The sequence below is a fragment of the Lissotriton helveticus genome, chromosome 5_1 (genome assembly GCF_964261635.1).
Source record: "Lissotriton helveticus chromosome 5_1, aLisHel1.1, whole genome shotgun sequence".
Lineage (NCBI taxonomy): Eukaryota > Metazoa > Chordata > Amphibia > Caudata > Salamandridae > Lissotriton > Lissotriton helveticus.
The window spans coordinates 235,380,067-235,401,594 of record NC_136065.1 but is presented as its reverse complement, the minus strand read 5'-3'; the positions used below and the strand labels follow the sequence as shown (position 1 = coordinate 235,401,594).

General features: G+C 49.0%; 1 protein-coding gene across 2 annotated transcripts in view; it reads left to right on the top strand.

Annotated features, from left to right (window-relative positions):
• The window catches only part of EXD3 (exonuclease 3'-5' domain containing 3), a 2,383,304-nt gene that overhangs the window by 1,263,416 nt on the left and 1,098,360 nt on the right, over positions 1-21,528 (top strand). For both annotated transcript variants that reach the window (XM_078642091.1, XM_078642090.1), the window contains exon 15: positions 8,229-8,338. In XM_078642091.1, the coding sequence (XP_078498217.1) occupies positions 8,229-8,338 (110 nt within the window). The remainder of the gene's footprint in view (positions 1-8,228; positions 8,339-21,528) is intronic.

Sequence of the window (21,528 nt, the reverse complement as noted above, 5' to 3'; positions counted from 1 at the left end):
GCTACTTGGCCCAACTGTGGGGGTTGAGGCCTTTTACTCCTGATGTCCGAGGCCTGACCTACCATGGATCCTGAACAACTGGGCCAAGTACCCCTTCAGCACTTGACTCTCAGTGGTAGCGTGGGCCAAGCAGTCCAAGGCTTCTCGGGGTAATTAGACACAGGGGGGGTGAACACAGCCCCACAACTCAAAATGCGTTCATCAGTCGAAATAAATGATTGCCCAGTCAAATACTTGCTTTTATGAAAAAGGAGTATTTGTATATGAGCGCTGACATTCACAAACAATACACACAGTCCCCTGAGTTCAGAACTCGAGTGTTTTATAGGCAGGTCCCTTAGTACCACTCCCTTCTCAATAGCAGTAGTGGTTATTCCCCATTCTTTACAGGTGACATTCAGGTTAAACTTTACCAGTAGTCAGCGTCTCTGGAGTTCCACTTCTATTCTTTATAAATGTCAAAATTGTTCCAGTGCTGAAGCGCTGTATGACAGGCAACTTCCCTCAGTGCTAGCTGACCTGTAAATCAGTTTTTACCTGCACCAGCAGGATAGGAACGACCGTAGTCTTTGAGCGTACCTCCTTTGCGGGCTCTGAAGCTTCAGCGGCTGTCTCAGATAAGTTCCTCACTCACGGCCTGGGAGAGGCAGCAGTTGGGAGTCCTGGAGTTCTTTGCACACGGTCCTGCAGAGGCAGCAGATGGGGGATCCGTGATGCTCCTCCGATACTTGGTATATCTCTCGGGATCCTCCCCACAGGTGGTTAAGTGGGATTTCAATACTCCTGGTGCTGTTCCCCAGTCGCGGATTGGGCTTGCTCGGGTCAGAACTTTGGACAACTCCTCTTAGAACAGTCTCAACCAGAGCAGTCTCCTTGCCTTGTCCCAGTGGCCCCCTCTGCATACAGGGGTCACTGACGCCACTCTGTACATGGGCTATGCCCCGATAGGCACAGCAGAAAACTTCACGGCGGACACACCTGGCATACAGGGTCACCAAATTAATCTGCACATGAGTGATGATCAGTGCAACCACTTTCTCCTCACACCTTTATGCAGGGATCCAATTGCCAGGATCCTCCACTGGACATCGCACTCTTCAGCGCTCTCCTCTTCCTCACAGGATACACTGGTCTTGGCAAGCAGGCAGGCTCTTGTGCTCCAAGGGAATCTTGGATTCCCAGGGTGAAGCCCATCACCTAGCTGGGAGACTGGCAGGCCTCGGTCCCCAGCTTTGGTCACAGACAGAAGTCTTCCGGATCTTCTCCTTCTCGTGCAGCCAGACTGGCTTCATGACAGTTGACAATTTTTGGGGCTTCAAGCTCCCCTTCTGATCCATTTCCAGACACCAAATGTGATTTAGAATCTGAGTCTTCAAAGTTTGTGGAGGATCTGCTTCCTTTCAAATTGCCTTCTTCTTTGCCCTGCCCTTCCTTCAGAAAACAATCTTTCACAATAAGAGCAACTCTAAATCTGATAGGCCCACACCACAGACCATGGGAGTGACTAGAGGTTTGCACATCCACAGTGATATGTATCAAAGGGTTACCTCCGGACCTCAGCCCTACTCTCTATGATCCCCTTATCAGCCCTCTCTTCTTCCTGAGGTGTGCCTAGGCCCCTTCCTACTAACCACTCAATGATACAAAGAAGACCCTTTGAAGTGTACTGAAGAGCCTGACTCTTCCTACAATGTGTCCAAGCCGGCTCACAGGAATGCAGCAATTCCCAAATCTGTCTGAATGGATTCCTCTACTTACTTATGGAACCTAGAATGTTTCATGTATCGTACCATTCGCTGGAACACATACACCCAGCACATGCATATAATATACACAAACTGCTCAGCACTATGGGCCACATTCGCAGAATCGGCCTGATTGCAACTGGAAAAAGCCCTTTACTGATCCATGAACTCATTTCCATTTGCAAATTAGGTAATTGCAATTTTTTGAGATTATCTAAATTGCGAATGCATTTAGGGAATCGCAAATTGCAAATTCCTAAATGCAAACTGTGCATTTAGGAAAAGCTTATTACCATCAACGAGAAGTTGATGGTAATTTGCAGTCTTTGAAAAATGCACAAAAGTGCATTTTTCAAAGTGACATGTGGTTTGCACACATGCCCTTAGGGCATGTGTGTGCGCCACATGTTCACACTTAACTTTTTGGGGGGTACATCAAGGGGACATTAGACCGCTTGGCACCCTTGGAACTGCATTCGCAATGTGCGATTGCTAATTTGGTAATTGCAATTTGCGAATGCATTCCTATTCATTCCTATGAGCCTATGGGCCCATAGGAATGAATGGAGTGTCACTACTTAATAGTGAAATGCAGTTTGCGAATCGCTATTAGGTAATGTTTAGGAATCACTTTTTATTTTGCGATTCCTACATGCATGAGGAATTGTGATTCCTAAATATCGATTCCTTAAAAATCGCTATTTAGGAATCGCAATTCCTTATGTCGATGCATGTGGCCCTATATCCTTCATGTGTTGCACTATTCAATGGTAGACAACACATATGCACTGCACTATCCCTATATTGTACCATTCACAGGCACACATACATCCACCACATGTATAACACACACATATGCTGCGCAGCCCTGCACACTAAACCGATGTAGGGCAAGGGTGAGTTAAGCACACAGCAGCGGAACTTTAAATGTGTGATCCTATACACTTCACTTCAGTGACACAGGTAAAAAGGCTGGTTTACCCCTACTGATAACTACATGATATGTTTCCACCACCTCTCTCCTACTGCTTAATTCTTCGTAAATGCAATAACCTTTCACCACTATGAGGGTAGCGCTTAATGGCACCAGTCCTGGCCCAAAAAAATGCAATCCGTGAGACAGGCCTAAGTTATGACACACAGGCATGGTCTGTGTTCCCCCATGAGAACAAAAATCAGCATCAAAAATCTTTATGGGGCACTCAGGGCAGGGGTACACCGCCATCAACATGCAAGAGACTTTTCCATAACAAACATTTCATCAGAAATGCATATTTTAACACAAATTACATTTCACCTAAAGTGCAGTTTTCAACATGAACACATTCTTCTGCTTTATAGACAAATCTCTGCGGGTTCATTATTTCTAATGCCTTTACATAAGTAAGGCCGTGGGAACTTTTGACACCAAAACAAACCTCCTAGCAAATTGTGTGGTCTGGGCCAGCCACTTTGGAGCCTTTTTCACTTTTAACAAGGCCATCACAGATACCTTGATGGGTACTTTGTGAAAACACTGTTCCTGCCCAACAATGAAAAGGCAGTGACCAGGCATCACAAATAGACTCCTGGTGATCCCAATATTAATTATTAGGCGTCCTACTCCAGAGAGCTTTGTGGCAAAGTTAATCACAGTTCATTCCCCATGACTTCTCTAGAGGATGGAGCCTTTTGGCAAGTGTATATTTTCCTCTCCCAGTCTAGCATTGTGGTCTGTTAATGCTGCCTGTCTACTGGGTTGCTACGCACTCCCCCCACTGCTAAGCGCCGTAGTTGGAACAGAGTCACTGAGCCTCAATGGACTGCCGCCCTCAATGCCCACAGACCCCACACCTCCAGCAACCTCGAAACAGCCGTCCCAGACTTCTCTGACTGGATCACCAACTGCAAGAACACTGTTACTCCCTTGAGAACAACCAGCACCAGAAGATTGACCAAACACACCAGCTGTTTCAGCCTTGAGCTCTGATCCTTCAGTCGCGAGTGCTAATGACTGAAGAGCTGATGGCACTCAAACAAAAACGCTTCAGACCTCACTACCTTCAAAACAGCCCTTAGCAAATACCACCACCACATCAAGGAAGCCAAAAAGGATGCCCTGACTATCTGCATTGAGACAAGCATCAACCACACAGAAGAACTCTTCAGCATCGTCTGAGAATTCTCCCGCCGTTCTGCCACAAAGACCTCGATCCGCCCTTCCCAAACCCTCTGTGACTCCCTGGCGGACTTCTTCAACAACAATATAGCAGACATCTACAGCAACTTTGACAAGCAGCCATCCTACCTCAACCACCTCCCAACACACACCAACTCCCACAGTCACCTCACCGAATAGACCACAACCACCACTCCATCACCTCAGTGTTCATAACCTCCTTTCACTCCGGAGCACCCACAGGCCCCTGCCCCACTACATCTTCAAATTGGGACTGAAGGAAATCAGCAGCTCACTCACCACCATCCTCAACTAATCCATCACCACTGCCACGTTCCCCAATGCCTGGAAGCACCAAGAGGTGAAACCCCTCTTGAAGAAGCCATCCACTGACCCTTATGAGCTCTAAAACTACCACCCAATCTCGCTGTTCCCCATCCCGGCCAGCTCACCGACCACCTGGAAAGAAACAACCTACTCTACGCCTCCCAGTCTGGCTTCTGCTCAAACCACACCACGAGATTGCCTTGATAGCTGCAACGGACAACATCAGAGCCATCCTCAACCGTTGCGATTCAGCGGCCCTGATTCTCCCTGACCTCCTAGCGGTCTTCAACACCGTATCCATCACACCCTCATCAGACTCCACCGCGTTGGCATCAGAGGAAACGCCCCCAAGTGGATCTCTTCCTTCCTCATGGGATGCACTAAAAAAATCCACCTTCCTCTATTCACCTTCGAACCCAAGAATATCATCTGCGGTGTCCCCCAGGGATCATCCCTCAGCTCCACCCTCTTCAACACCTACATGACCCCTTTGGCCGACTTCGTCTGCATTCACGAAATCAACGTAATTTATACGTGGACAGCACCCAAATCATCCTCTCCCTCATGGAAGACTCTGCCACTACCAAAACCAATTTCCAGAACGCCATGACAAACGTCTCCGACTGGGTGAAAATCAGCTGCCTGAAACTGAACACCGAAAAGATAGAAGTTTTCATCTTTGGAAAGAGCCCCTCGCCATAGGACAACATTCTGGCTCTTGGATCCTCACCCACTTCCACCAACCACTCCTATAACCTCGGCGTCCTCCTGGACAGTGATCTCTTCATGAAGCTCTAGGTCAACACAATTACCTCCTCCTGCTTTCACACCTTCCGCATGCTTCGCAACATTTTCAGGTGGATTCCCATGAGCACCAGGAAAACAGTAACCCAAGCCCTAGTCCCCAGCCGGCTAGACTATGGAAATGCACTCTATTCCGGATTTGCTATCCACCTTCCTAAACGACTGCAGACCATCCAGAACACCCCAGCCAGACTCCTCTTCGAACTCCCCAAATGGACCAGCATCACCCCCCACCTAAGAAACCTCCACTGGCTCCCCATCCCAAAGAGAAGTCAGTTTAAGCTGCTGACCCTCGCCTACAAGGCCCTCCACAACTCCAGAACCTCGTACATCAACCACCACCGCCTGACCTTCCACCAACCAGACAACTCCGATCCATGTTTCTTGCCCTCGCACACCTTACCCACATCTGACAGATCTGCAGTGGAGGCTGCTGTTTCTCCTACCTCGCTGCAAAGTCCTGGAACAACCTCCCCTCACTTGCTGACTTCAGGAGGGGACTCAAGACCTGGCTCTTCGACTGAGGTAATAAGCTGCGCTCAACAAATACTGATTGATTGATCTAGCTATTACTGATTGCCTGGGAAGGGCAGTTGGCACAAGTGCTGTGATGTGCTTTGCTGATGTGTTGATGTGCTTTGCTGACGTGTTGATGTGCTTTGCTGACGTGTTGATGTGCTTCACATGATTTTCCCTTGATGTACAAGCCTCTCTCATGGATATCCCTTTTAATGCTCCTGCCTTTTCATTGAAAAGGCAGATTCTGTGTTGGAGCTCTTTTTATTAATAGACGTTTCTATTGATTTTGTCAAAAGATAACAACAGTTACATAAACAGTAGTCATCCACAATAATGTCAGGGAAATGTGCGGTCTGTACAGCTTGTATCAAACAATGCGTTGGACCACTTTAAGGAAAGTAGAGCCACGGTGCGGTCCATGGGTATGTTGATCCTAGTCGGACAGTTTTCACACCAATTCAAAAAGTTCAGAGTTTATTCCAAAGTGTTGGTGTATAGACAGTTTTTCCAAGTAGTTAAGCAGTTAAACAGTCACCCCAATACGTTCAAGGCCATGGACATGGTTCTCAAAGGCAACACGAAAGCCAGCAGAGGCTTTAGTTCTCTCATTCCCCTCCCCTTATACAACAGTCATCAAACCACTTTGGTTTAGCAATAGTTGCACATCCCCATTCAGTTGTGGACAGGATCCAGCACTTCTTCCCAGGGTGGCGGTCCAACAAGTCAGACCGATCAATCTTTCAAATCATTCCGTATGGCTGTGCCCTACCTTTTCTCTTTGCCTGTGAAAGATTATGTCCCCTCGCCCCCCATCAGAGAACCTGTCCATTCTTCTGCAGGAGGTGCAAGTGTTACTCTCCAAGAGTTTTACTGAGAGGTTATCAGACTTGAAAAGAGGAGTGGGTTGTTACCCTTGTTATTACCTTGTGCTGAAAATGACTGAGGTCTCTGGCGTATTGTAGACCTTGGACCACTGAATGCCTTCCTATAGAAGGACAAATTGCTCACACTGGCCCAGATTCTTTCTGCCCTGGACCCCGCAGACTGAATGGTGTCCTTGGATCTGCAGGGCCACAGGAGCCCCTACGGTGTTCACAGAAGTGATGGCAGTGGTCTCAGTCCTATTTACGAAGGTCAGAGTCACCAGTCTTCACCTAGATGTTGGCTGTTGAAGGTGCACTCATTATTGTCATTTGTTGACCACTCATAGGCGAACCTCCTGACATCTTTGGGGTTTACTATCAATGATCCAATTTTGCACCTGACTTGTTCGTGGAGCCTTCCATTTATTAGAACTGCCTTGGACACAGTGATGTCCCAGACCTTCCCTCCGCTGTAGCTAGTGCATGACATTCTGACTATGATCTCAGTGTTCAGGCTCGGTCAGGGGTCACAGTGAGAGCGTCTCTGAAATTTCTTGGGCTTTTAACCTCCTGTACCCTCCTTGACAGCTATGCCAGGTGGCATATGTAGGTTCAGTTTTGGAATCTGAAGTTCCAATGGGTGGTTCCTTGGGTCCCCAGCACTTCTACGTCCTCTCGACATTGTCTTGACCCAAGTTGTGGTTCTTATACCACTTTCGTAGTATATGGTTTGGCCCCAACCTCAGGTCCACTGTGTATTCTGTTCTATTTACTATATTTCTTTGCAAAGTATTGTCTGCATTGTGATTATCTCGGAGTAGGAGATATCGAAATATGTTAGAGAGTAATATATAATAAAGACATATTTTTATAAATACCTTGTGTGTTTTTTTTCCACTTAATCTATACTACAAGATTGCAATCTGTTAAAACAAGCTGCTTCACATTCTTTCTGGACTAAGCCTGAACGCCGCGCTCCACAGCTACCACTTAGAGAGCTTTTCTAAGGTTGTCTATGACCTCTCAAATCACAATAAGGTTTGTCTGGACTGTTGCAAGGTGCCAACTTACATAAGTGGACATCATATACCAGGCCAGCTTCTCATAGTGAGGAATCTGCAGTTAAATAGAGTATCCACCACAGGGAGCATTACCGAAGGTAAGTAACTTGCTCTTTAGAGTTACAAAGCCCTTAGGTAGTTTAATATTCCCTAGAAATCTGTAAGCTGGCAGGCCATCCAACAGTTTCCACAAGACTACAGAGAATATATGTTCCATGTATTCTAGTTAGGTGGGATTGTTTATGAATCCCTAATCCGTGTATGATTTCGAAAGGAAGAATTTCTGACAGTTTCTGCTCATGTAGAGTAAGAATTTGAAAATCACAACTTGTGGTCAATAGAGCCAAAATTTGTCACTTGAACTCTGAATAAAATATTCTGAATATGATTGTGTTACAAAGAAATAAAGGAGATGCACCATACATGTATGTAAAGCGCTCTGATTCCCGATTCGGGCCAAGTTCGCGCTATATAAAACTCTGTAAAATAAATTTAAAAAATACATCTTCTTATGCTATGCTGTAATGAAGTATTTTATCCTGATGTACATACACAAAGTTTATCTTGTCTATTTTTTATTTTTATGAATCTACGAATTGAATAGTCCTGAAATGTTAAATCGTGATATTGTTTGATTTGTGGCAAGTGCATATTCTATCCATCTAATAAGGTTCTGACCACAAAACTGTGCTGTATTTATAAACCATTACATCACATTATAAGTATATGTATGTGTGTGTGCTTTCCTTAGGTTATGGCATGGCTGGAGACTTGAATAGCTTGGCACCAGCACATCCCTCTTTTAAAGATTTGAATAAGGACGTTAAAGGAATGTTGGACCTTCTTGCAGTCCATAAACTGGTAAGATCCAGAGTGCTTGGCAAAGAGTGGTTTAATACTTTGCAATTGATCACCGTTTCTGAACTAATCTGTCCTTAGGTGAATGATAGTACTTTCGGTTACTGACCTGGCGCTGTTATAATATTGCTGTGCACTCCAAGCTTTCTTTGGATGGCACTATTGGTGTACACTGTTGGCTTTGGTTGCATGCTGCTGTCATTTTGATGGCATACTAGCCTGTTTCAGTCTAGGAATGATGCTCACTGTGTTCTCCTGGGGCTATGTTAGATTGAAGTGATTTTTATTTCTGGTTCTTTGGTTGGATTTCACTCCTTGAGTTGATAGCTATGTGGTTTGAACTGCACGATACCCGCCCTGTGATTAAACAACATTCATTTTTATTAAAGACTTTGGAAATGTGTAGTATCTAAATCATAAATCTGAAAAAAACACATAGTGATAGATTCCTTACCTTAGAATTACTCCCAGGCGTCAGACTAAATCCGGATTTTTTTTTTCATCAGCAGTACCCCTGCACGTCGATGGGCGTCGTTGTGCGGCTTCGCATGCGTTGTTGGTGTCGTTGGCGCCGGAATGACGTCGCCGGAGCTACTTACACGTGGCCACGAGCACTGACGTCAGTTCTTTCTTTTTCCGCGCCAGCAAGCGCAGATCCGGGAAGAGCAGGTACCCCCAGTCACTTTTTGACTGAGTTTTTCGAGGCCTTTTACCTCATCTTTTCGAGTCGATCGACTCCTGGTGTCATAGGGCTGCCCGGGTTCAAGAACTGTGGGGACTGTCACCGCATGATGTCGGTGACGGACCCACACCGCGTGTGTCTCTACTGCCTGGGGTGCGACCACAACCCCAAGTCGTGCCTCGACTGCTGGGCCATGGCACTGAAGACTTTGCAGGAGCGGAAGTCCGGCAGTTGGCTCCACGCCGTTCGAGGTCCCGGTCCCGTGGGAGGTCGAGGGACCGGTCGCGGAGTTGTCACCATCATTCTTCTGGATCTAGGTCGTTGCACTATGGGTCAGGTAAGTCGAAGCATTCTAAGAAGAAGTCAAAGAAGCATCGTCGCTCTTCGACTTCCCGTTGCATGACGCGGCTGAGGTGCTGGTGCTGACCCCGCGGCTCCGGCAGAGCCTGCGACCTTGCCCCCAGTCTACCCCCCTTTCCCGGGTGTGGGAGCGACGCCTGCTCAGGTGCAAGAGTTTCTTGCTGCCATGTCCCGACTCTTTGGGCCGCCGCCGGTGCGCCTGTGTGCCCCGCGGGCCCGATTGGGGGTCCTGCTTTGCCATCTTCGGCGTCTCCGGCCCCGGTGTTACCAGCGGCTCCGGCCCTGACGCCGCAGGCCCCCCAAGGATCCGGGATCAGATCCCGGTTGGCCTAGTGACACCTCCACCGGCACCGCTTCCGACGTCGCCCGCTCCTCAGTATGACGTCGTCCCCAGGTTCAGCCCCGACCCGGAAACGGTGCCGGATCGACGTCATCCTTCGCCGATACCGATGGGTTCTTTTGTGCCCTATGTCATTCCTCCTTATTTTGAACCTGTTCCACCGACTTCGGAGGAAGGGGAGGACTGGGAGGGGTCTGAGGACCCTCTAGCACAGGACTGTGCTTATGAACCGGACTGGGCAGAGGATTTGGGGGAGGCCAGTGGTCTTGACACCTCGCCTGACCTTATCATGCTGTCTCCTCCTACCGTGGCTACGGAGGAGGGAGCCAGTTACGCAGTGGTGTTGCGTAGGGTGGTCTAGGCTTTCCACCTCGAACTCCTTACGGTGGCCATCAGGACTAATCTCCTGACAGAAGTGCTCCAACCGGTGGCTACCTCTTCGGAGCCTTGGCTGCCTTTTAATGAAGCACTTTCCGAGGTGCTTTTGGGCACCTGGTCCAGGACACTGTGGATAGGAACGGTGCCTGAAGACATCGCCCAGCTTCGGGCGACCCCCTCTTCCTTACCCAACACCCCACCCCTGAGAGCTTGGTTGTCCAAGCCTCTACATCCCAGAGCGCGTTCCCTACCGCACCTCCAGATAGGGAATCCAATAAGCTGGATCAGTTTGGTAAGAAACTGTTTTCATCTGCCAGCTTAGGGCTGCGGTCGGTGAACACCGCATGCCTCTTGGGCCATCATATCCACTCTCTGTGGGACATGGTTGCGCATGTGCTGCCTAACTGCCTGGAGGAGGCCCAGGTAGTTCTTTCCCAGGCGATTGCAGCCAGGTGAGACGCAGCACAGTTCACCATACGTTGTGGGCTAGACACCGCTGATTCACTGGACATGTCGATTTCCACGACGGTGGCGCTTCGACGCCACGCCTGGATGAGGACAACTGGTTTCTCAGGGGATGTCCAGAACACTCTGATGGACATACCCTTTGATGGCATTCGCCTTTTTGGCCTTAAGGCAGATAGTGCGTTGGAGCGCTTCAAGGACTACCGGACTACGGCCAAGTCATTGGACCTGTCAACCTCTCGGCCTCCTCCGCCTTCTGCTTTTCGTTCCATTCGTGACCACGGAAGGGGCGCCCCACAGCGTTCGCAGAGGCACAGCCCACAGCAGCAACAACCTCAGCGTGGTCGCGGAAGTGGGAACCGTCGAGGCGGTTCAGGGGGCCAGCGGGCAGATCAGTCCATTTTCACCCCGCAACATCCACTTCAAAGCCTTCCTAGTCCGACTTTATAGGCCCATCAGACGCCCGTGGGTGGACAAATACGCCATCATCTCCACCACATGTGCAACATCACTTCGGACAAGTGGATGCTGCAAATTGTCCGAAGGGGCTACTCCCTCCCCTTCGAGACAACCCCTCCAGCCATCCCACCTCAGTACCTCCGCATGCCGGGGATCACTTGGCGCTTCTCCAGCAGGAAGTTGCAGCCCTCTTGGCCAAGGGGGCCATCGAGCGCGTACCGACGCCAGAAGTAGGTCGTGGTTATTATTCCCACTACTTTCTGGTTCAAAAGGAGGACAAGGGCCTGCGTCCTATCTTAGACCTTTGGAACGTCAATCGCTTCCTCCGAAAGGAGAAGTTAAAGATGCTCACACTTGCTTAGGTCTTGTCTGCCCTGGACTCGCAAGACTGGATGGTGGCGTTGGACTTGCAGGACGCCTATTTTCATATTCCCGTCCTGCCTGCCCACAGGCACTACCTGCTATTCATTGTAGGCCACGGGCACTTTCAGTTCACCGTGCTCCCCTTTGGCCTTACCAGTGCCCCTCGGGTGTTCACGAAAGTGATGGCGCTGGTCCCAGCTCATCTGCGCAGATCAGGGGTTTGTCTTCCCCTATCTCGACGACTGGCTGTTGAAGACTGGATCGCCCCAGGCAGTTGTCTCCCACCTCCAGACTACGGCCGACCTCCTGCATTTGCTGAGGTTCTGCATCAACGTGCTAAAGTCGCACCTGATTCCATCACAGAAGCTCCTTTTCATCGGAGCGGTTCTGGACTCGGCGCAGTTTTGGGTTTACCCTCCCGAGGAGCGAGTCTGGGACATTCAGGCTTTGATTCCAATCTTTCAGCCTCTGTCCAGGGTTTAGGTCAGGATGACCCTTCGACTACTGGGTCTGATGGCCTCCTGCATCCTGCAGGTGGATCATACCAGAAAGCATATGCAGGCTCTGCAGTGAGACCTGAAGTTCCAGTGGGCACAGCATCAGGGCAACCTGTCCGATCATGTCCAGATCTCGGAGGGCACTGCACGATAATTGCAGTGGTGGCTCACAAATCGTGATTAGGTAATTGGCAGACCCCTCACCCTTCCCCAACCGGAACAAACAGTTGTGACGGTCACGTCCCTTCTGGGATGGGGCAGCCACATGGGGGAGGCGGAGATCAGAGGCCTCTGGTCTCCGGTGGAGTCCAAGCCTCTGGTCTCCGGCGGAGTCCAAGCTCCACATCAACTTTCTGGAGCTTCGGGCGATCCGACTTGCACTGAAGGCATTCCTTCCTTCTGTCATGGGGAGAGTAGTGCCGGTATTCACCGACAACACCACCGTCATGTGGTACTGCAGCAAACAGGGCGGGGTGGGGTCTTGGACCCTTTATCAAGAGGCGCTGCTCCTCTGGACTTGGCTGGAATATCAGGGCATGTCCCTGGTTGTTCAACACCTGGCAGGTTCTGTGAACGCCAGGGCGGACGAACTCAGCCACCGCTGCATGATGGATCTTGAATGGCGTCTGAACTCGGACGTGGCGCAAGGTCTCTATCAGCAATGGGGAGAGCCTTGGTTAGATCTATTCGCCACCGAAAAGAACGCGCAATGTCATTAGTTCTGCATGTTGGAATTTCCAAGGAGGCACTCACTCGGTGATGCTTTTCGTCGTGAGTGGAGTTGTGGTCTGTTGTACGCCTTTCCGCCTATACTACTTCTGCCCAGAGTGCTGAAGATCATCAGGCACGACCGGGATCAAGTCATCCTTGTGGCTCTGGACTGGGCTCAAAGTGTATGGTATCCCAAGCTACTCAGTCTGAGCATCGATCCCCTGATCCGTTTGCCTCTTTGGGAGGATCTTCAGTCGCAGCAGCAGGGGACGGTCTTCCCCCCGGACCTGTCCAGTCTCCACCTCCTTGCGTGGAGATTGAGCGGCGGCAGTTGACATCTTTAGACCCGCCTCCGGAAGTCTGTAATAATATCTTGTCAGCCAGGCGTCCCTCCACTAAGATGGTATACACCTGCAGGTGCAATAAGTTTGTGGCATGGTGCACAGCAAAGGCTGTGGATCCCCTTTCTGCCCCTCTTTCAGAGGTTCTTCTTTATCTTCCTCTTTGGCCTAGCAGGGCTCTGCTATGGGCACCATCAAGGGCTATCTCTTGGGCATTTCCGCCTTTTTAAGGCTCCCAGATCAGCCTTCCATTTTCAAGTCCCCTGTTGTAAATAGATTCTTGAAAGGCATAATGCACATGTTTCCTCCTGTTCCTTTCGTGATGCCTTAGTGGGACTTGAATCTAGTTCTTACTTTTCTGATGTGTGCTCTTTTTGAGCCACTTCACAATTGCCCTCTTCATCTCCTCACTCACTCCTCCTCACCAGGAAAGACTGCTTTCCTGGTTGCCATCACCTCTGCCAGAAGAGTGAGTGAGCTCCAGGCTCTTTCTTCTAAGCCTCCTTTTCTCTCTGTCCATCCAGACAAAGTTGTTCTAAGGACTCGTCCTTCTTTTCTGTCAAAGGTTGTCACTGCCTTTCACATTGGGCAGCCCATCTCTTTGCTCACCTTCTTTCCGCTTCCGCATCCCTCAAAAGAGGAAGAGAGGCTCCACCGTCTGAATCCAAAACGTGCGCTCTCTTTCTATCTGGACCGCACACAACAGTTATGGGTGGATGACCAGCTCTTTGTTGGCTACGTGGGTGCCAAGAAAGGTCAGGTTGTGCAAAAGCGGACCATCTCTTGGTGGGTCGTTCAGTGCTTTAAGGCTTGTTACTCCTTGGCTAAAAAGGAGCCTCCGGTGGGGTTGCGTGCCCACTCTACCTGGGCGACGGCAGCCACTACTGCTCTGGGACGGGGAGGTCCCTTGCATGACATCTATCAGGCAGCTACGTGGGCCTCGCCGCACACGTTTACCAAGCACTACTTCCTGGACAGCCAAGTCCGGAGAGACGGCTTCATTGGCTGTTCTGTTCTACAGGACTTTCTGGTGTGATATTGGTTCGCAGACCCACCAATGGGGTTGGTATTGCTGGGGTATCTTTTCTAAGGTAAGAATCTATCACTACGTGTTTCTTTCAGATGCACAAGTTACTTACCTTCGGTAACAATATATCTGTAAGAAACATTAGTTGTGATAGATTCCTTACCGCCCCACCCATCCTCCCCGTTCTGCGAACTGATTTCTAGGTTTAAGGTCATCCCTTTCAGGGCCCTCGTTTCATGGCACCAGTGGTCAGTTTCTTGCATGGCTCTGCGTTCCTGGTGTGGAAAGTCTTGTACAGAACTGACGTCAGTGCACGTGGGCGCCTCTAAGTAGCTCCGGCGACATCATCCCGGCGCCAATGACGCCAACGACGCACGCGGAGCCACACACCGACGCCGACCGATGTGCAGGGGTACTGCTGACGAAAAATACTTTCTGGGTCCAGTCTGACGCCTGGGGGTAATTCTAAGGTAAGGAATCTATCGCTACTAATGTTTCTTACAGATATATCGTTACCAAAGGTAAGTAACTTGTGCATTAACTCCTAACATTGATAATGAAGATGTTACAACAAGAGCACCTTCTCATCATTCTCTGTTTTTACCTTTCCGCCAGTCAAAATTAAGTTTCTTCTGTCATTTCTAATTTTTAAACTATGGTTATCTGCCCTACTTTGTTGTAGTGACCTATGACTGTCCCAGCTGCACACTCATGTTAGTTCAGCATGCATACAACAGGGTTCACGGCTGCTTGGCCTTTATCCGATAAAGCCATATGCTCCTCTTTCAAACCAAGAGAATAACGAGATGGAGAATCATGCTGCATAAAAGTTTGGGTGTCGTGGTGAATACATGTCTATGTATCTTTCATCATCAAATCCAACTGCAAACTGCAGTAAATCAGCAACACAGACACACATACCTAGAGAAAATCTGCTCATACCACCCTTAGAAGTTCATAGATAGAAATGCTTCAAACCCTGCTAAATGTTGGATGTACTAATCTGTGAGAACAGAATTTGAATGTCTACTGAGGATTGGAAACTTGCACCACACCAGTACTATACTTTACTTTTTGTAAAATCTTGTATAGTCGTTTTCATCTCACCTGTACCCTGCAGCTCTGTACTTAACTAATCAATATACTTACTGACAAAATTCATCCTGTTGCAATTTTTGGGAATAGTTGCCTTTACCGAATCTTAATTATTTATTGACCCTAGGACCACCATAGAGGATTTACCACCTAGTCTTATTCAGGGTGATTGAATATAAGGCGTACCCCAGGTCTTCCTGAAAATGATGTGTCAAATGCCTAAATTAATCGCAATGACTTGTAATTATTTAAGGACGCATTCCAGTACATTGTTGGTTTGCTCCCTATTCCACTCTAGACAGGACCCAGTCATACGCAAATAATACTTGGTTCTGCTGCAAGAGGAACAGTCAGGCATCAAATGCCAGCCCTGAAAATCTCCAGACAAAACAACATGCAAACTCAGACTGTTTTTGAGTTGTTGGGTCGCATCAGTGAGGTGTATCTTGAGTCCAATGGTGGCTTGAGTATTGGTCCCATGTATGTCATAGTTACGGTGTTTCACTTAGAAAAACTGAAAGTGATGGGTGGCATGGTTGAATTAATCTCACCCTCTGGTTATTACTTGGGCTGCATTGCAAGCTACCATTTGTTAGCCACTCCAGACAAGGACCAGCCATATGCAAATTAGACTTGTTCTTGCGCCATAGGGACATTCAATACTAGAAGTTGGAACTGCCAGGCCAGGTCTCCATGACTTTTGAAAACTAGCACCCCAAGAATGTTTCAAGCCTCGTTGGGCCTCTTCAGTGAGGTGCAAATTGAGTCCAGTGAGGTGTGGGCATAGAAGTAGATGTCTACCCATAAATGGATACATTGAAGAGTAATTAATTTAGTGTGCTGAGCCTCTACCTTCTTTTTTCATCCAAAGCATGAGACAAAATGAAAATCTATAAGCGAAGTTATTAACAGGGATGTAGAGTGTATTAAATAAAGCCATTCAGAAAAAGTGGTGGCATAATAGAAAGCATTGGACAGTTAAGAAATACCGGTAGCTTGGCTCCACCTTTTTAAATCATTCTTGATTTTAAATCTTGTATTGATCAACAGGAGCAATGATCAAAAGTGGTCGCCAGATCTCTAAAAAGATTTGACTCCGTATTGCATAATAAGTCTGTTAAGGTCTTGAGGTAGACCTATAAATCGAAAATAATCTGATGGAGACATCTAGCCGCAGATTCCTTAACTTCGATTATCCCCAGGCATCAGAATGGATCTGGAGAATCTTCAGCCGCACCTCTGCGCACCGGGGTACGCCGCCACATGGCTCCGTCCTAACGTCGTACATGGATATCAATGGAGCCATATAAGTCCCTCCCGGCGCGCGGTTTCCTTCTTTTCCACGTCTCAACGTGGATCCAGGAGAAGCGGTTCCTCTGGCCTGTTGTTTTTTTTCCGGCCTTATCGTAGCCTTTTAGCGTCCGGGAACAGTTTACAATGCGTAAGAGCTTCAAGTCGTGTGAGACCTGTATGCGGCAGATGTCGGCGACAGAGCCACATGAGATCTGCATGTGGTGCTTGGGAGAGGACCACGACTCCAAGGAGTGCGACACCTGCCGGCAGCCGAAGCCGAAGTCCCTGCAGGAATTTCGGATGAAGTTCCTGTCCGCCCAGATGCCCTGTTCGGAGTCCTCGCGTCGCCGGTCTCCATCTTGAGCTGGGTCTTCTGTTCGGGGCCGGTCACGGAGTTGTTCCCGCGGACGTCGCTGGCCTGATGCAGGTAAGCACAGGAAGAAGTCACGGAGGTCGTCGACCTCCCATAAACGTGACACCGGGACCCGCTGCTCCTGGTCTTCACTGGACACGGGCCCCCAGGAGTCGACCCCCACCTACCCACCGTTTCCTGATGTTGGGGCAACTAGATCCTAGATGGTAGCCTATTCTCGGGCTTTACAGGCCATCTTTGGGTCTTCTCTGCCTGGCACGCCTTCGGGCCCCACAAAGGGGTTAGGGGCTCAGATTGGGAATTCGCCGGCGGGTTCACCCTCGGCGCCGGTTGAGTACCCTCACTCCGGTTCCGGTGTCGCTGCAACATCGGGACACAGCCCGGAGAACCATCCCAGTCAGACGTCAGACCCTCCCTCTGTACATTCCCGTGGGGCTCCCTGCGCATGCGCCGTATGCGGCTGCAGCGCAGAGCTCGAGTTGGCGCAGAGCTCGAATCAACGCTGTTACTCACCGCAGTTTCCCATCTCGGTGGAGGTCGAGTCGGCACAGGCCCGACGCCGGGAGGACAAGTCCTCTTCAGTGGTCGTTGATGCGATGCTGTCTCGACATCGGTCACGCCGGTGCTGTCCCCTGCTGTTCCTCTGTTGGTGGAGGAGGTTGAGGCCACTGAGGGTTCACCACCCTCAGGGTTGTTTCAATGCTCCTCGGAGCAGGTGCCCATGGGGCACTAGCCTTTTGGTCGTCCTTGGGCTGCAGAGCCTCTGCCTTTTGGTGGACAGGTTACCCTACAACCGCCCCCTAAAGATGGCCTATTGTGGCCACCTAGAATGGCCACGAAGGCTAGTGCAGTGTTTGCAAGAGCGGTTCGCACAGTTTTGGATATCTTACAGATGCAGCCTCCCTCAGTCTCTCTGCCTTCTGATCCCTTGTTGGAACTACTCTACCAGGGTGACGTAGAGGTGGAGCCCTTGCTGCCTTTTGGTGGGTCATTATATGACATTCTTCTTGGGACTTGGGCAAAACCCTCATCAGGAGACCCTCATCAGGAGTGTATCGTGCTATTACACATCGTCATCGCCCGGCTCCAGATGACCCTGTCTGTTTGTCCCTCCATACTAGGGCTCAAAAGCTGGTAGTTCAGGCAGTCCCCATCTCGTTACCTTCCTCCCCTCCTCCGTTACTTCCTCCCACTAGGTAGTCTCGCTGGTTGGAGTCCTGTGGCCGCCATGTCTTTGCATTCACCAGCTCGGCCCTTCAGTCCTTGAACACGTTGTGTGTGTTTGCACAGGCTACTTTTACCCTTTGGGACTCTGTGGAGTGTCTCCTTCCATCTCTTCCGGAGGGCCCTTTGGCTGACCTGGATCAGCTGCTTCATGATGGCCGGGAACTGGCACAGTTTTCCATTTGGTCGGCCATGGACACCACTGACTCTGGGGGTCGGGCTATGGCCAGGTCTGTTGCTCTATGCTGCCATGCCTGGCTCCGCGACGGCAGTTTTCCTGTGAATGTTGAGTGTCTTCGGGATATGCTCTTTGATGGGGTCTCCCTTTTTGACAGTCATACTGACTCAGCGGTCCAACGCCTCATATCTGGGTTTCCATAAATCCAGTTGTTTTTAGTCCTTGTTGCGGACTTTTATTTTGGTTGCAGTATTGTCACCGTTTTTTCTGGTATCGGTCTATTGGTTCAAGGCGTTATTGCTCGGACAGACTGTACAGTTAATCAGCCATTTTTGTCCATATTTGGTACAGCTAGCCAGCTGTTTCTGCATTTCTTTTTGAGTCCTTTGTCTACGAGCTCGCCTCAAGAGGTGTCCCTGGCTTTTTAGGGGGATAAGACATACCCTATGTGGGGTATTTGTTGGCTATTGTATAGCCGCTCTTCCTTGCATAGGAAGCTTCAAAAGCTCTCGCAAAGTCTTCTTAGGATGGTTTATCTTCTGTCCCTCTGGGGGATTGTCCTATAGTTCATTCTGTAGGCTTCTCCCTTCGTTGTCTTCCTACTGTTGTAGGACATCCCCTCTGGCTCTCGCCTAGAGCTTATGAGTTATGGTCTACTGTTGGTCCGTAGCATTCTTCTGCCTCTATGGAGGCAGACTGCTCCAGAGTATTGTTGGGTTTCTGCCACACCTGGCTCACTCTGGCATGTTCTTCACCTTTTCGATGTGCTCTTTTTTCTTACGTTGGCTGTCTTAGAGTAAGTAAGTGCCCCTTGTCGGCATGTTGTCCTGTTCTGCCCCAGAGCGGTTTCTTTCCGTGTTCTATGCGGACACGATATGTGAGTACGCACAGGGTGCCTGCGGTATGCCTTGCGCCACTGTCTAGGCTGCATTCTATTCTTGTGGTTTTGCCTACTCTTCGTTCTCTGGTGTTGGGACATGCTTAGGTCTTCTCTCGTGGCTCAGACCCTGTCAGGTCAATGCCAGACATCACTGCTACACGTTGCCTTGTGCCCTTTTACCCTATGCACTTCCCAGGCAGGGGGCTAGTCCCTCTGCTCCTTGCCGTATGGTGGCTCAGGCACTCCTGCTCAGGTACTCCTGTTCCAGGCCCCTGCTGATGTTATCAGTATGTCTATATGTATATATGTCATGGGATAGTCACAGCGAGAAGGCTGGCAAGCTGGTTTCTTTTCTTGCTGTGGTATCTGGGGGTTTTGTCCTAGATCCCCCCCTAACACACACACACTCTCTCTCTCTCTCTCTCTCTCTCTCTCTCTCTCTCTCTCTCTCTCTCCCTCTCCTCTCCTCTCCTCTCCTCTCCTCTCCTCTCCTCTCCTCTCCTCTCCTCTCCTCTCCTCTCCTCTCCTCTCCTCTCCTCTCCTCTCCTCTCCTCTCCTCTCCTCTCCTCTCCTCTCCTCTCCTCTCCTTTCCTCTCCTCTCCTCTCCCCCGGGAGCGATCTTTATGTGTATGCCCGGCCTGGCCAGTCTCCATTAACCATTGTACCTCCGGGTATGGGTTGACTACCTGGTGATGCCCCCGTCTCTTTCTGCCGACACATGTGCTGTTGATACTACATTTCATTGGGATTTAGCATATGAGTGGTGTAGTTCTCACGGTCCGCACTGTCTGCTTATGTGTATAACTGTCATCCACATACATATATCTCCTGGTAGTCATGATTCTTTAAATCTCTGCATGGTGACATCTGTCCCTCAACATGTCATTTTTGACATCCACTGTTGTGCATGCTCCGTTTATATGTTCTGACTCTGTCATACTGTTTTGTTCCTTTCTGGGACATTGTCTCTTGCAGATCCATGGGACTTGTGCTCGGTTTAACTTCCTATTCCATTATGCACTGGCCGTTCTGCTCATGTGCTTCCCTTTCGTCCCTGTCTGGACGAGAGAGGCCTCGTACTGTCCTCTGATGGATTGTGGTGCCATTATCCCCCTTTGTTAATGCTCCCTTACAGAGCTTCATGGGTCTGGTGTCAGCCACGCTGGCATTGCTGTTCCCTACATGTTTTGGTCAATTTTATTGATGGATGTGTTCTCTTTGGAACTTGGTGATTTAAGTCACAGACCCTCCTCCAATGGTGTATAGCTTTGGTATCTATTGTAAGTTGAGGAATCTGTGGCTAGATATCTCTATCAGATGAGCGAGTTACTTACCTGCGATCACGATGTATCTGGTAGAGACACAGTCTAGCCGCAAATTCCTTAATGCCCACCCATCCTCCCTGCTCTTCAAGGGCCTTTTCAGGGTGGGTTCTATCCACTTGCCTCCTTACAGGTGGCCTTTGTCTTCCTTCAGGATGGTCTGATTCACCTCCCTCCGGTGTAGGATGTCTCATGCTGTTTTATCTGTTGCTTCTCCACCCATGCTCATAATTGGGTGGTGGGTTCAGTGTCCTTCCAAGCTCCTCCACCCTGGTTCTTCCAGTGTGGGGCTTGATCATGTTCTCATATCCTACCTTCCACCCACTTCTAGTTTTTAACCATTATGTGGGTTCTCCTTGACTATGTTGCAGTCAATTAGTTTAGGGACTATTTGACTGTGCTACAGTCAATAGGACATTTATGAGGTGTATGATTGTACATTATCTGTTATTGCAAAAATGTGGTCAATTACCATGAGTAATGTGGTTCCAGCTCTGTTGCCCGTTACAGTTACATTCTGTGATTGCAGACTGCCTATTGTTTGCCATGTCATTCATCTCCAATGACGTTTTGCCTTAAAGGAGGGCATGGCTCTTCGCTTCTGCAACACTGTTTCTATGGGCAAGTACTCTGCTCTTCCGCTTCAGTCCCCTACAGTATAAAGTACTCTTTCATTGACATACATGGTGATGTTTCTCATCATTCTATGATTTTTTGTCATTGTTGTTTCAAAGATTTTTTTATCTGTTTTAGCACACTGTTTCCACACTCTCATGGTTTTGGTAGTTGCTCCGTCTTGTGGCGTGGAAAAGCTTCACAGTAGAAAACTGATGTCAACGTGCCAGAAGGGACTTAAATGGCTCCATTGATGTCATATCCGTGGATGACGTCAGGACAGAGCCATGCAACACCTTCCTCCGGCGCCCAGAGGTACGGCTGAAGATTCTTTAGATCCAGTCTTACGCCTTGGGATATTCTAAGTTAAGGAATCTGTGGCTAGACTGTGTCTCTATCAGATACATTGTTACCAAAGGTAAGTAACTCATTCATCAATCTACTCACCAATGGCTGTGAAATAATTGTGGAGAAAAATATAACTCAGCTTCAGACTAAATAATTGAATATTTGGAAAGGATGGCTTTTTCTCCCACAGTTAATAGCATGTGGAGTCTTGAGTTTGGACTGATGAACACCATATTAAAGTA